The sequence below is a fragment of the Gymnoscopelus braueri genome (assembly GCF_963280865.1).
Source record: "Gymnoscopelus braueri genome assembly, chromosome: 15".
NCBI lineage: Eukaryota > Metazoa > Chordata > Actinopteri > Myctophiformes > Myctophidae > Gymnoscopelus > Gymnoscopelus braueri.
The window spans coordinates 20215401-20230906 of NC_137620.1; the positions used below are offsets into that span (position 1 = coordinate 20215401).

Sequence of the window (15506 nt, forward strand, 5' to 3'; positions counted from 1 at the left end):
GGGGCAAAATATTAATTCATGTATGTTTGTACACAAATGAATGATCACTGACGCATTCTATTCATACACAACAGGCTGTCAGTGCTTGTTACACAAGAATCCTTGACATATACTGTAGGTTGGTTTACCTGACCTCTGTCCTCCGGGGAAACAGAATAACAGAACCATTTTTATTTAACTACCTTAAAGGCATCTTGGATATTTCATCCTGTTGATATGTAGGCCTATTTAAATCATGTTGCAGCTTGGACATTCTTCAACAATGTTATCCTGTTGCATTATTATCATTACAAAGTCAAATTACTGTAAGGAATGTAGGCTAAATCTACCTCAACGGTTCCCGAGTGATGTGGACCATAGGTCAGGAGCCCACTGTATCTCCAATTTCTGTAGCGTGACTGAGGCAGCTTGATGTAGGCCCCCCCCGGACATGATGCTAGCATTTCGGACGGATTAACCCCCAATCAGTGGTGGAAAAAGTGCTCACATTTTTTTACTTAAGTGAGAGTATCATTACTGCAGTGTACAAATACAAGTAAAAGTCTGGTAATCAAAATTTACTTTGAGTAATCAAATAAAAGTAAAAGAAGTACTCATTATGCAGAATGTCCCATTTCACAAGTTCAACATGTTTACAAATCTTGAAAATAGCAGATCTACAAGCTCACAATGCATCGCATCGCACATCGGCTATTTTCAAATGGCCAAAATGTATATAGGGCTTAGGTGGTCCATGCATGTTTTGTAATAATAATCTAAATCTGCAAAGTATCTAGTAACTAAAGCTGTCAAATAATTGTAGTGGAGTAAAAGTACAATATATGCCTCTGAGATGTAATGGAGTAGAAGTAAAAATATTGAAAATGGGAAATACTGAGTGCCAAGCAGAGAGGCATTGGGTACCATTTTCATAGTCTTGGGTATACGACTTGGCCTGGGTTTGAACTTCCCAGTCTCATGGTGGACACTCTAACCACAAGGCCACTAAGCACACAATTAATAGTCTGCATGAAACAAATCATCATTACAACTTAAAGAAGAATGAGCATCTAGACAAAGACAATTTATGTATGAATACAACTGTTACAAATTGCAATTGTATATGCTATTAGGGTCATGGCAACAGATGCTGCATGTTGAAAGATGCTGATACGTAACCATGGTACGAAAAGTTACGAGTTTCTGCCAGAGAAAAGGATGTTTGTCCCGAAGCTTGCCACTTTATTTGTACTATACTTTAACCTTTGGGAGTTCCAGTTTCAAAACAGTCTTTTTTTAACCTCTTAAACCCTATACTTGGTTGACCGGAGTTCCTAAGGGCTCTGTACTAGTGACTTTTCTGTTTGTGCTCTACATTAAATATCTTCGCATTCGACGCGTTGTGCACTTGTAGATCTGCTATTTTCTGCTGACGTTTTCCCCAGAATACGGATGCTGGGGTTTAAGTGGTTAATGAAGGGTGCTTCATACAGAGTGGGGAGGGTCCCTTTGACTGTTGGAGAAGGCCCACATGACTGTTTTGAAACTGAAACTCCCATGACCCCAGTAGCTATAAATAACTAGTTGTTTACATACACAGACAGCCCTGTACAGAAGAGGGGAAAGTCTGCAGAAGAAACAGACCGATATAGTAGAGAGAGATTCTAGAACTAATGAGCAGAGCTGAGAAGAGTTGAAAAGCCTTCGGGAATCTGGCAGGGGATCAACAAAAATAAGACAATGCTGAGTAAAAGATAAAGCTTGTTTATTTTGTCATCATTATTAGAGAAAAGCAAGTTTAGCCACTGACATGGAATTCACACAGCAGCTCCCGCAGGAATTTGAAGAGACCTGGAGGAGAGAGAAGGAGAGGAGGAAAAGAGTGATCGAAGAGGGGGGCGAGGGCTTGGTACGGGTGGACTGCGAGCTGCGGTGGATCAAGGCTTACAATGACACCAAAATGGGACTGATGAAGGAGAGATGGAAAACATCTGATGGTAATCATGATGAAAAGGTCCACACATACAACAGCCAAACCTATCCCAAAGAGGTGTTTGAGGCTTTGAGGGAGTTCAGGGACGCCTCCCTCCTCACCGACCTGACCCTGAGAACCTCGGACGGGAAGAGCTTCCACGTGCACTCCCCTGTCCTGGCTGCAGTCAGCTCCCTCGTCAGGGAGAGAGTGGAGGAGAGGGCTGCACGGATGGAGAGAAGTCCAGAGAGAAGAGATGTCGATGTGGACGTTGAGTCTCAGAGGTGGTCTGTGGTTTTGGGTCCTGAGGTGGATTCTGTGGGACTGACGGGGGTTCTGGAGTTTGCATACACCGGGGCCATAGCAGCTTTGCACGCAAACACTCTGACCGCCGCAGACAGCCTGGGAGTTCCCAGAGTTCTGGACCTGTGCACCGAGGAGGGGAAGACGGAGGAGAGCGGAAGACAGAGGAAAGAGAAGAGGAATATCTCTGCTGAGGAGCAGATGAGGATCAGTCTGCTGTCTATCAGAGACATGTGGATGGAGAAGGTGGCCTGTGATGTCATTTTGGAGGCAGATGAGGCGTCCTTTCTTGGTACGGACACAGACAGACACATAATGTAGCTTTTTAGGTGTCTTGTTTAAGACAATGCAGATACAGAAGTTTTATCAGATTATCCATGTAATAATAATGTATACGATGTAGTTCTAACAATAATTATTTGTTATCATCATGACAATAATATCGATAACAAATCACTTTTAATCAGGTATTTTACTGCTTGAATTTGACTCTTGCTTATTGTCAGTTCACTGACAGTGTGTTCCTTGGAGCGCAGATCACAGTTTGTATGCCCGACAGTGGAACTTTTTGTTTGTGGTGCACCCTATGGGCAGAAGTGAAAGCGCTTTTGGAGGTGCGCTCCGGGGTTATTGCGCTGACAACACGTCTTGAAGCGGCATGTCAGCATGTTCAGGTTTCAGTACAGTATTATTGCATGGTTGAAATAGGCTCTCTCTCTGCCTTTCTCCCCCTCTCTCCCCCTCCCCCCTACCTCTATCCCTCCCTCCCTCTCTCTCTTCATCTCCCTCTCTCTCTTGCGCACAATCAATGCAGATTTGCGCTGTCATCGGGCATGTCCAGTCCATACTGTATATGCATATTGTCCAGACAGACCCACAGATGAGACATCATGACCTTTATAGAATAGATCAGTTAATTGACATTTGGTTTGACTCTTGTCTATTGCCAGTTCATAGAGTTATCCTGGCTGCTAGCAGTGACTTCTTCAGAGGAATGTTCACCAGCGGGATGAGGGAGTCCAATCAGCCCTGTGTGAACCTCCCCTTCCTGCCAGCTTCAGACCTTGGGGCTCTGATCGACTGCTCCTACAGCGGCACCCTACCGCTCAGCTGGGGTTGTGTCTTCGAGATCACCTGCACCGCGCTGCAGCTCCAGTTCCAGTCGGCTCTCTCGCTGTGCCTCGACTTTCTGTGGAGAGAAATGGACGCCACATCCTGCCTGGACGTGGCGTCGTTTGCCAAGGCCTACGGGATGACCGAGCTCCTAGAGGAGGCAGACGACTTCGTCCTACGGAACTTCCGCGAGGTGTCAGCCGTGCCGAAGTTCCAGGACCTGCCTCCCGAGAAGCTTCTGCACTTCGTCTGCCACGACGGCCTGTGTGTGTCCTCGGAGCTGCCCGTGTTCCGGGCCATAGTATCCTGGGTTGAGGCCGACCCAGAAGGGAGGCTCAGCCTGGCTGGTGAACTGATGAGCGGCGTCAGATTTCCCCTCATGACATTCCGCGAGTTCAAGGAGGTCCGGGCCGTCGACCTGCGCATGGAGTGCAAAGGGAACGAAGAGGTGGATCTCTACGGCTCAGCAACGAAAGAGTTCTATTTTGGCGTCACCGAGGGCCTGGACCGGGGCCGGGTTCGGCGGCCTAAAGACTCCCTGGTTGTGGTCGGGGGAGACCAACTGAACCCAGATGTGGGCCAGCGTATACCGGACGGGGAGCTGTGGCATGTCAACTCTGTGCGCAGCGGCACAGGGTTCGTAAAACAGGTTGAATGGAGGAAGCTGGGAGTGATGCCAGACAAGCCAAGGTTTAGGCACGGGGTGGGAGTGATGAATGGACAGCTGTATGTGGTCGGCGGCTGTCACTTCTACACAAAGAATGACATCATGAAATCTGCCTACAGGTGAAAAACATTGTACATACATCATATAAAGTCATATAAATTATATATTTTTCCGTCACACATTTTTACCTGCTTTTGTTCCTACTTTTTAAGAGGCTGCAAGGATGGCAATGTTGGTCCTTTGGTTGGTCAATTGGTTGGTCCGTCTGTCCGTCTGTTACAAAATAATATATCCAAAAAAACATTGGCTGTTTTGTCATGAATTTGCTTTGCACCTTCATGCTCCACAGAGGATGAAGCCAGTTCATTTTGATTTCCATGAAACTTGTCAGTTGTATTTATGTTCTGCGGAAGATGATCACTAGTAATGTTGGTGACCCATTGGCCTTTCCTCTGGTGCCACCCTTAGGCCCTTTCTACTGGCATACAATATATTGATGAAACTTAGTGCACACATCAGAGCAGGAAGAACCCAATTATGTTTGAGTGTCCATATCCTTGCCTCTAGTGCCACCCACAGGCCAAAATGCCAATTTTGCATCCAAGATATCTCATAAACCATTAGCATTAGCAGGTTGCAAGATGAACACTACAGATTTTTGGTGACCCCATGCTCTTTCATCTAGTACCTTGTTTATAGTAGGGGGTACTAAGTGAAAAATCGTTACGCGGCGGATAAAAGCATGAAATTTGATACAGAAGTCCCTTGGGTCATCCTAAAACATCCTAGAAGGGGTGCCCAAAAAAATCTTAAACAGGAAGTGAGTTATGGACAAAATCCAAAATGGCCACCTAAACTGTTGACCGTTGACTCAAAAGACACCAAAATAATCTCCAAAAAGCATAACATTTGGCACATATGTCCCTTGGGTCATCCTAAGACATCCTAGAAGGGGAGCCCAAAAAAATCTGAAACAGGAAGTGAGTTATTGACCAAATTGAAAATGGCCGCCTAGTGTTGTCGATTGACTCAAAAGACAACTAAAGAATCTCCAAAAAGTATAAAATGTGTCACACATGTCCCTTGGGTCATCCTAAGACATCCTAGAAGGGGTGCCCAAAAAAATCTTCAACAGGAAGTGAGTTATTGACTAAATTGAAAATGGCCGCCTACAGTGTTGGCGATTGACTCAAAAAGCCTATAGAATCTCCAAAAAGTATACAATTTGGCACATATGTCCCTTGGGTCATCCTAACACATCCTAGAAGGGGTGCCAAAAATAATCTGAAACAGGAAGTGAGTTATTGACTAAATTGAAAATGGCCGCCTACAGTGTTGAAAGATGATGCAAGATACCTACAGAATCTCATAAAAGCATGAAATGTGGTACAAATGTCCCTTGGGTGATCTGAACGCATCCTACAAGGGGTGCCCAAAAAGGTTTTAAACAGGAAGTGACCGCCTAAAAGCAGTTGACACAAAAGAAAACATAAGGGGACGTCATAAAAGTGTATAATTTGGTACGTACATTGAGTGCTTCTTAATATATCCTAGAAGGGGTTATTTATTTGTTTGCTTGTTTATTAAACTTTTTAGGAAGGGACCATGTTGAAGAAATTCTAAATGGCTGTTTAAACAGTTGACCATGGCAGTCTGCATTTTATGCAGACTCAATACGACAGGTTATGCAGTGCATAACTTGCCGTATTTTGTAGTCTACCTTCTGTTTTCATTTCTACATCACTTATTTATTTTACTTTCTGCATAATTTTTTTATTGTTCTCTTTGAATCTTCTTTATTTATCTAACTCTCTGCATATTCTCATTTATTTTACTCTGCATCTTATCTTACTCTGCATATTCTTATTTTACTCTCTGCATCTTATTTATTTTGCACTCTACATCTTCTTGCTTGTTTTACACTCTATCTTCTCATGTATTTTCTTCTTGATCATTACTGTTTTTTTGTGATTAGTGTTTAGTAACTACATGTATTCATGTGTGCCATTTCGCAATTACCAGCACATTGGCATAATGCTCTGCAAGGTAACCCAGCATCCCGGCATCTACACTTTCTAGAACAGAAGGGCTCAGCTTTGCAGCCACACTTGAGTTCTCTACAAACTTAAGCAGCCTCTGGCAAGAGTGTCCATAAAGGTGTCCACGAATCAGCGACTTTAATTTATTTGTCAGGAGATGGTAGAGATTGCATAGCTTTCAGGCTTCTGGACCAAATGCTAGATTGGCTGCTCGATTTGAATATTGTAGCAGTGCAGCCCGTGTGGGAGGAGTGTTTTCCATTGAGAGACTATTCAAACTTTTTTTGGCACCCCTTAGGATGCATTCAGATCACCCAAGGGACATTTGTACCAAATTTCATGCTTTTATGAGATTCTTTTTTATGAGTGTCTTTTGCATCATCTGTCAAGACTGTACACAGCCATTTTCAATTTAGTCAATAACTCACTTCCTGTTTCAGATAATTTCAGGCACCCCTTCTAGGATGTCTTAGGATGACCCAAGGGACATGTATGCCATTATGAGATTCTTTAGTTGTCTTTTGAGTCAATCGACAACACTGTAGGCGGTCATTTTCAATTTTGTCAATGACTCACTTCCTGTTTAAGATTTTTTTGGGCACCCCTTCTGGGATGTCTTGGGATGACCCAAGGGACATGTATGCCAAATTGTATGCTTTTATGAGATTCTTTAGTTGTCTTTTGAGTCAATAGATAACACTGTAGGCGGCCATTTTCAATTTTGTCAATAACTCAGTTCCTGCTTAAGATTTCTTTGGGCACCCCTTCTAGGATGTCTTAGGATGACCAAAAAGACATGTGTGCCAATTTGTATGCTTTTATGAGATTCTTTAGTTGTCTTTTGAGTCAATCGACAACACTAGGCGGCCATTTTCAATTTAGTCAATAACTCACTTCCTGTTTCAGATTCCTTTGGGCACCCCTTCTAGGATGTCTTAGGATGACCCAAGGGACATATGTGCCAAATGTTATGCTTTTTGGAGATTCTTTTGGTGTCTTTTGAGTCAACGGTCAACAGTTTAGGTGGCCATTTTGAATTTTGTCCATAAGTCACTTCCTGTTTAAGATTTTTTTGGGCACCCCTTCTAGGATGTTTTAGGATGACCCAAGGGACATCTGTATCAAATTTCATGCTTTTATCCGCCGCGTAACGATTTGGCCATTTTTTGTGCTTAGTACCCCCTACTATTAGTGATTATACAATATATGCCACTGCCCCCTAGTCCTATGATCCAATCTAAATTAATTGAAAACACAGCTGGATTCACTCATCCACTGCACAGCACACACCAATATGCCAGCACCAAAATATAGGCCCCTTCATCTTATTTTTCACATAGTATGAACATAATAGGCCACACCTGAATGTGTGCTCACACATGTTAGATAATGTGTGCATGGAGCTGGAAGAGGTTGGCTAATATTCTTTTTATAATATTCTTTTTCATTTCCCCCCTCACACGCACACGCACACACGCACACACACACACACACACACACACACACACACACACACACACACACACACACACACACACACACACACACGCACACGCACACACACACGCTTAGATACGATCCAATGCAGGACAGCTGGAAGAGGCTGGCTGACATGCAGGACTTCAGAAGTAACTTTCCTGTGGTAGTGCGAGGCGAGCGTCTTTATGCTATCGGAGGAGACGAGGAGATCAACACCAACTTAGACAGTGTGGAGGTCTACAACCCTGACTCTGACAGCTGGAGGTAAGACCAACAAACAAACTAAACTAAACATCACACACTGGTCTCACATACTGTATGTCTAGTTGTGATAGGAATTGGACAGAGTTTGAATCTTTAGAAGGACTTTAAGACTCTGTTGGCTCTCTTTTACCAAAAATGTGACCTGCTGGGGAGCAATTTTTTAAATAGACGCTGAATGTATATGTATAGTATTGTATCATTCTGCATTGTACTGTTGCATCAAATGTGGGGTCATGTTGTCTCTGCACAATGCTTATATGATGTCCCAGCATGCAACTTTCTTCGCAGCTGTTACCCTTGTTTAAATGCTGACTCTGGGAGCTGAGCTCCAAGATTTTCTATGCATTCATGCAAATGGAAAATAAAGTCTATTCTATTCTACCCAGATTAATTCCTGTACAGCTAGTGGTACAGGAATACAAATACATTGGTTCTGATTTTGGATTTCAGCTATGTAAAACCGCTTGACCAGGCCCTGAGTGGACATGCTGTGACGGTCCTAGACGGAGAGATCTTCATCTCGGGGGGGTTCAACTGCAAGTACGTCTGTCTGGTCTCCATGTTCCTCTACCACCCAGAGAGAGGAACCACCTACCTGGCGGACATGGCCCAGAACCGTGCCCAACATTGCATGGAGGCCCTGCAGGGACGCCTGTATGTGGCAGGCGGCGCGTGTAACCTAAGGGAGTTTTACACTGACCAACGGGCCTGCGAGGTGTACGACCCAGTGAGCGACACCTGGACCTCTCTCACATCTATGCCTGTTCCCCATGTCGGCGCAGCATCAGCCGTCCTGGAAGGGAGGATCTACATACTGGGAGGTTACTCCCAGGAAGACTATACTGAGTCCGGACTGGTCCATCGGTATGACGCCAGTACACAAAGGTGGGAGACCTTGGGCAGGATGCCCGGAGCCATTACTGACATTCGGGCCTGCCTGCTTACTTTGCCCAAGCACCTCAGACAATGACTACATTATTATCGATATCATATCGATCATGATATAAGACTAGTAGATATTGTAAAATCGTGAAATGGCATCTTTACCTGGTCAATTGCGATGCATTGTGAACTTGTAGATCAGCTATTTTAGCTATTTTAGTAAAATTTTGAAAAGTTAAAGGATATTATTTATTGTGATCAATATTGAGGTATTTGATAAAACATTGTGATTTTGTCTAAATCGCTGCAGTCACATATTCTGGTTAGTTTTAATATTCAGGCTAGTGTGGTGGTTCAATGAAAGTTTCATGGATTTTAAATGACACAATGTTTATCAACCAAACATAACGATATAGACGTGATGCAGTTTGCATATAAAGCTGCTACAAAGCTGCATGCAGCTGAAACAATTGATCAGTTCTGCTCCTTTTGGGGAAAAAAAATTAAATAGGCATGTTTACTCTTTCATCTTTACATTTGTATCCGTCTAAATGCTGCAGCCTGTATACGACTGTTGATAAAGCAATCAGCAACATAAATTCACAATGGATTATTTATTTAAAGAAAAATGCACCAGATTATGCGCTTTAACATGCAGATGTTAACAGCCCTATCATTCAATGCATATATTTTACTTTTGCAAGTGTGAGACATTTTAAGTGAAACATTTTGCCTTTTGATGTCTGGTCTAGGACTCCCTGGTAGAAAAGATAATGTTTCTCAGTGGGACTTTTCTTTTCAATAAGGTATGAATAAAATACATGTTTGCGGTTTTGATATAGGCTACTGTACAGGCCTACTGTAGGTTCTGACTGAGCCCATGTCTGACTTTGATGCTCCTTTAATCATCTACATTTTAACCTGGTTTTCCATTTATCCTGTGCGCAGACAATATATTTTATCAACACTAGATGTCACCAGTCTATCATTCTGGTGGTTTGAATCTTTAGAATATTTCCTTGAAGTGGAGACAAAATAGGTCTTATTAAACATCTGTCTGAGATGGCTAACCTGGAGCTCTCTAAAAATGATTTCAACATTTAAACGATTTCACGTCTTTATGCAAATCCATGGTGTCACGTCACCGTGCTATACATTTTCCCCGGATTGTGTCAACTGTATTAGAATTGCAATACATTCACAACAATCCAATTTCTAACATCCTTCTAGCATCTAATATAATTCTTCTACAATCATCACATTGATGACGTTTTTTTATTTGTATTTTCAAGGGGAGCTAGAGTAGAACTCCTTTCATGATTATTTCAATACACATACATACACGTACACCATTAAATTAAGTATGGATTCCAGTACCAGCAGAGTTCATTTTCCTGATACCTAAATTACTTGTAAAGTATTATTTTACGTATCTTCACTATGCACTGCGCTATTTTTTGAAATACTAAACCTTACTAAATTGTGTGATAAGACAACACAACAAAAACATGTTTTATTAATGTTTTTTTTACATTTTAACACAAGCAGGTTTATCTTTAATGTTATTATGCTTAATAATTAAAGACAGGCACAATTAAAAACAAATATTTGTTGAAAGCATAACTTCAGCACAATACAGCACAAATCTCTACATTGTAGAGAGACTGTTATGGATAACTTAGTAACCCCTGTGGCGTTTTACTTGACAGAGCAATATAAACATCCAGTCATAAATCAATTTACTATGACAGTGTTGAGTCCATAAACTTAGAAAGCATAGCATACCATGACTTCATAGAAGTTCAGATGAGTTCAAGTTCAAATTTGACAGCTTTACAACAACAAATTGGGTTGTTCAAATTTGGCTTGGAGTGTTTTTTTTCTTGTCTTTTTTCCATAACAACATTAAAGGGGGTTAGTTTTCAAAGCGGCCTGAAATTCTAAACCTGTCTCTGTCGAGCCTAATAATAGCCTCTTGCATGCCACTGTCACTAAAACAGGTCTTGCCCTTCAGTCAAGTCCCTGTGTCAGTTGTGCAACAAATTGGAGAATTTTTTTAAGGAAGTGAGCAGTTACAGAGGTTACCCTGAAAACCATGATAAGCTCAAAAGACCCACCCTGATGTTATCAGCAAACTCTGATGACCTATTTTTTTTGTTTGTCCTGATCTGCCTTGAATTGTTCATTCCAAGTGTATAGGAACATCAGAGATATGTTGATCCATGTGGACACAACCACATGCATCATTGCATTCTGGACAGGAGAGGAGGCTAGATCCAAAAGGTAACAAGTTGCCTAGCTAGCGCAAATGTTTAAAACAGCCTGCCCAGCACTGTTCATCTTAATTTAATTCTGTATTCTTGTATCATCTGTATGGTTACCATGGCCACAGTGGTGGAACAAGTTAAAGCCGCGCCAGGGGCAGAGTGCATGATCAGCACCATGGACAGCGATCATGTCATTTTGGAACCTGCATCAATGTTGGACACAAATTAAAGGTAGGGTAAGTGATTTAATTTTTTTTTTTTTTTTTTTTTTTTTTTTTTACTTAAATTTTTATCCCGCGATTTTTGTAACCCATTTTTTTCACCCGGTGCCAAATTCCTAAGTGATCCTGGGCACTACACCCGCCCTACACCAGCACTACACCAGTCCCCCACAGTAGGGAGGCCAGGGCCGAGCTCATGCTTCCTTCAGGCATGAGAGCCAACTGACCTTCTTGTCACCTGACAGGAGGGAGTTTCCCTGATTGGACGTAGCGCGTGGAAGGAACACGTTATTCCAACCAGTTCCCTTCCCCTCCATCAGGCGCCCCTGCTGTCATGGGGGAGGCGGTATAGCGACCAGGATTACTACATGTTTTTGTGAGGGTATTAACTACCCTAGGAGACACGGGGAGAACATGCAAACTCCACACAGAGTAGGCCCTTTTGCCAACCCCACCTAGGGTATGGGCGCTGATGACGCGGAGGAGAAGACACGCCCCCAGCGCCCACAGCGTCCCCCGGCGGGAATCGAACCCAGGACCTTCTAGCTGTGAGGCGACAGCGCTACCGACTGCGCCACCGTGCCTCAGTGATTTAATTTTGTTAAAATAAGTGTTCAATAGCTCTATATTCTGATAGTACTCATTGCTATAGAGTGTTTGTTCAGTAAAAGGAGAGTCTCCCATGTCTCTCCAGCTCGTTAATAAACAGAAAATGCATTTTCAGTGCTCTCTCCTGATTGGCTTAAATGTTGTCACCTACCAGAAAATGTACTATATTCTGTTTACTAAAGAGCTTGAGAGACCCCTGTGACCAAACAAACGCTCTGTAGCAATGATTACTATCAGAATAGTACTTTAGTCAGTTTGTGTTAAACAGTGATACTCCCCCATTACGTGTATTGTAAATTCTTATCTCAGTGTGAACAACCAAATTATGTTTTGTTTAGTTTTTTCGGTTACCTCCTCATCTTCTGAAAGTACACTTACAGTATGTTTGTCTTCTTCACCATCTTCCTCTTGAGCTGGCTATATTCTTTCGTTTATATTTGCTTGTTTCCCTCTTATTCTTATGTTTTTTTTATGTCGTAATGCTGCATTCTATGTACTGTGATTGTGCTGTGGTGTACTGTACTTGATGGAAGGTAGGCCACAACTTAGATGCACACAGTGGATTCTTTATTTGAAGGAGAATGCACCAGAATATGTACTTTGATAAGATCCAAACAACCAAGACATTTGCATATATGGTGGCAACAGAGAAACTACAGGATACATTCAATATACTGTAGGCATGGTCAATACAAAAAAAAAAAAAAGTCCAATTATAAAAGAAAGGCAAAAGTTTGGTACATTACGCTAATACGCACACACCTGCATATGATGCTAATGTTTCTAAAAGAACGTGCACACTTACATACAGTATGATGTTAAATGTTCTGAATATCATGTATAGGCTACCTTCTTTCACAAAGGCTATGTGTATATATATCTTTATGTGTTCTATTTAACCTGTTTTCTATGCCTTTCCCTTTGCTTTCACTCTACCTCTCTTCTCACGGAATACTACAAAACAATGAAGCGCCAACAAAAGAATTATTTCACCCACTGCGTGTGTTTTATCTGCAATTACTACTTACTACTTACTACTTACTACTTACTACTACTACTATTACTACTACACATCAACTGTGATAAACTGTCTATAGCAGTGATTCTCAAACCTTTTCATTTCAAGGACCCCCTTGTCACGGACCCCCATCTCAAAATATTTTGTGCCCGGACCCCCATACAAGATTTGTGTTGTTAAAATGTTTCAATGCTTTCAACGTAAAAATCTCGGCCAAGTAGTAGTACGATTTTAATTCATTTGTATGTTCGTTTGCCTAAACAAACGTTGTAAAAATAGACGTTTGAAGGCATTACAATTATTTTGCATTGTACAGTGCTCTCACTCCTCAAATGTTTTTTTGCATTGGCCTCCTTGGGAACCCTCGGACTCTCAAATGTTTTGTTTGTTTGTGTGGTACTGCACGTTAATTATTATTTTTCATATTAAAACATTTTCAAAGCTCACAACGCTTTGCAACGCAACTTGTTGATTTTGATGCTATATAAATTTAGCTGACCCCCAACTTGAGAACCACTGGTCGATAGTACAGTTAGGTCTACAGCGGGTAGAGAAGGAAGCCACTGAAAGTAGTGTGGTGGTTCGAGTTGTCATACACCTGACCGTGTGCCCAACGGATTATATTCACCCTGTCTCCAGCAATAAGTGGCAGAATCACTGTGTTACTGGTGCTGTCGTTGCCATCGTTATTCTTGAATTCATAAGTGCTGACTTGAAGGACCCCATTCTTCACCAGGATGGCCCCAGAGGTGAAAGAAGAGGTGTAGCCGAAAGTTGTGAAGGTGAACTGGTACGCTCCCTTCAGTGGAGCAGTGAAGATACCTGTTGACACCAGCCAAATGGAATTATTACACACACTCACCAGCACACATTTATTGTCTAAAAACAACAATTAATTGTCAGGTAAAATGTCATGATCGTGTCAGTACCTGTGGTAGTGCTGTAAGCATTGCCAGTGTTGATGAAGACATTCTTGAACACAATGGTTGTGGATCCAGAAGGTCCATTACGTACACCAGCCCTTGTTCCAAACGATGCAGAAAAGCCCACTTTTGAACCAACTGAGGACAAAAGAGAGGGAGAGAGGGAGAGCAGGAGAAAGCATAATTTTGTATAATTTCACTCAATTTACTTTGTCATTTGACATTATTTCAAGTTTGGTATTCACAGAGGTGGTCAGTGACAAAGTACATTTACTTGAGTACTGTACTTGGGTATTTCTATTTTTGGATACTTTCACTCCACTACATTTCAGAGACAAATATTGTACTTTTGACTCCCTTTCTAGGAACGGAAAAAGTTCCTTTTAACCACTTATGCTTTAATTAATACTAATCAACCACTTATGCTTTATTTGAAATATAGTGGAAAATAGCATATCTACAAGCTCACAACACGTCGCGATGCAACACGTTGTTAGCTTGTAGATCTGCTATTTTCACTATTATTGACATGTTTAGAAAGTTTCTGGAAAATCTAAAGTTTTTACTTTTGAATATCTAAGTATTTTTTTTTAAAGCAAATGTACTTTTGAAAACTCAAGTATTTTTTTTAAAGAAAGTAATCCAGTACTTTAACTTAAGTACAAATTTAGAGCAACCTTTACTTGTAGACAGTAGAGTAATATTTGACCAGGACTCAAGTGCTGGGGTTGAGTAGTTTGTCCACCACTGGGTATTCATTAATCAGTTGTAACAGAGATTAAATCATCCAAATAGATTTGCCATTTGTCTATTCATAGAATTTATTTCATTATATGTATCAAGGCGTAACTCTTAACTTACCGGCCGCCTTCAGAGAATTCAGTTCAGCACGCAGTTCCTGCATTTCTTTTGCATTGTCTGCAACAGACAGCAGAGTTGTCCAACTCAAGAGGACCAGGATGGCGATGCATGTCTTCTTTGCCATCATCAGGATGTCCTTTATGCACCTGTTTGGTTGCAGTGGTTACTCTAATAAGACAGAGGATGTAATAGGCATCATATGAAGGGTAGGCCTATATATATATAGGTAGCCAAACCTGTCACCTGACAACATACTCCTGCAGGGAGGATGATGGGGCAGGATCTTGTATCAGGAAATGCATAATTTGTTGCTGTCATATGTCCAAAATATTTTTTTTTTGGCTTGCAAAGTGGAACTGGAGTATTTAGTATTTATTACTTTCTATTCTTTTTTGAAAGACATAGCATGGCTGTCCTCTTTGGCTGCTCAGTCGAAATGTTCTTTTGTATTATTAATTCTGATAAACATTGCATGATTCCTGTTACTGGCTTGCATGATGCGAGGACTCTTTGTCCTATCTCACTATTGGCTTGGACTCATAACATCTTTTATGGACGAGCACGGAGCACTTGTACTTCCACCAATGATGGTATTTGATGAGAACCCTCAGTTCCCGTACATGGACGTTGATGACGATGAACTTGTTGATGGTGCCAATGTTATTATAAGCAGTACAAATAGTCAACAGTATGAACATTATAATTTCAAAAACTTCGAACACACAGACCATAAACCATATGAGATGGGCTATGATTTAGATCCGGAAAATAATTTTTACAATAACATAAATAACAATTGCCAGTACTATACTGATGACCAATTTAGAAATGTTGAAATGAAGGGTACATTCTCAATTATACACTTTAACAGCAGAAGCCTGAATACAAACTTCCAAAAAATTAAGAAAT

General features: G+C 41.5%; 2 protein-coding genes across 2 annotated transcripts; one reads left to right on the top strand and one right to left on the bottom strand.

Moving 5' to 3' along the window:
- Positions 1 to 1789: 1789 nt before the first annotated feature.
- Positions 1790 to 9071, top strand: LOC308101891 (kelch-like protein 33; the record flags this gene model as incomplete). The annotated part of the gene is made up of 4 exons (XM_080451425.1): positions 1790 to 2546; positions 3205 to 4153; positions 7646 to 7816; positions 8267 to 9071. The coding sequence occupies 4 exons, from the start codon at positions 1790 to 1792 to the stop codon at positions 8784 to 8786; spliced, it is 2397 nt and encodes a 798-aa protein (XP_080307551.1). The 3' UTR covers positions 8787 to 9071.
- Positions 9072 to 12345: 3274 nt separating this feature from the next.
- cbln11 (cerebellin 11) lies at positions 12346 to 14774 on the bottom strand. Its single transcript, XM_080451558.1, has 3 exons — positions 14598 to 14774; positions 13743 to 13874; positions 12346 to 13635 (listed from the first exon to the last, which is right to left on the bottom strand). The coding sequence occupies exons 1-3, from the start codon at positions 14722 to 14724 to the stop codon at positions 13352 to 13354; spliced, it is 543 nt and encodes a 180-aa protein (XP_080307684.1). The 5' UTR covers positions 14725 to 14774; the 3' UTR covers positions 12346 to 13351.
- Between the last annotated feature and the right edge of the window lie 732 nt (positions 14775 to 15506).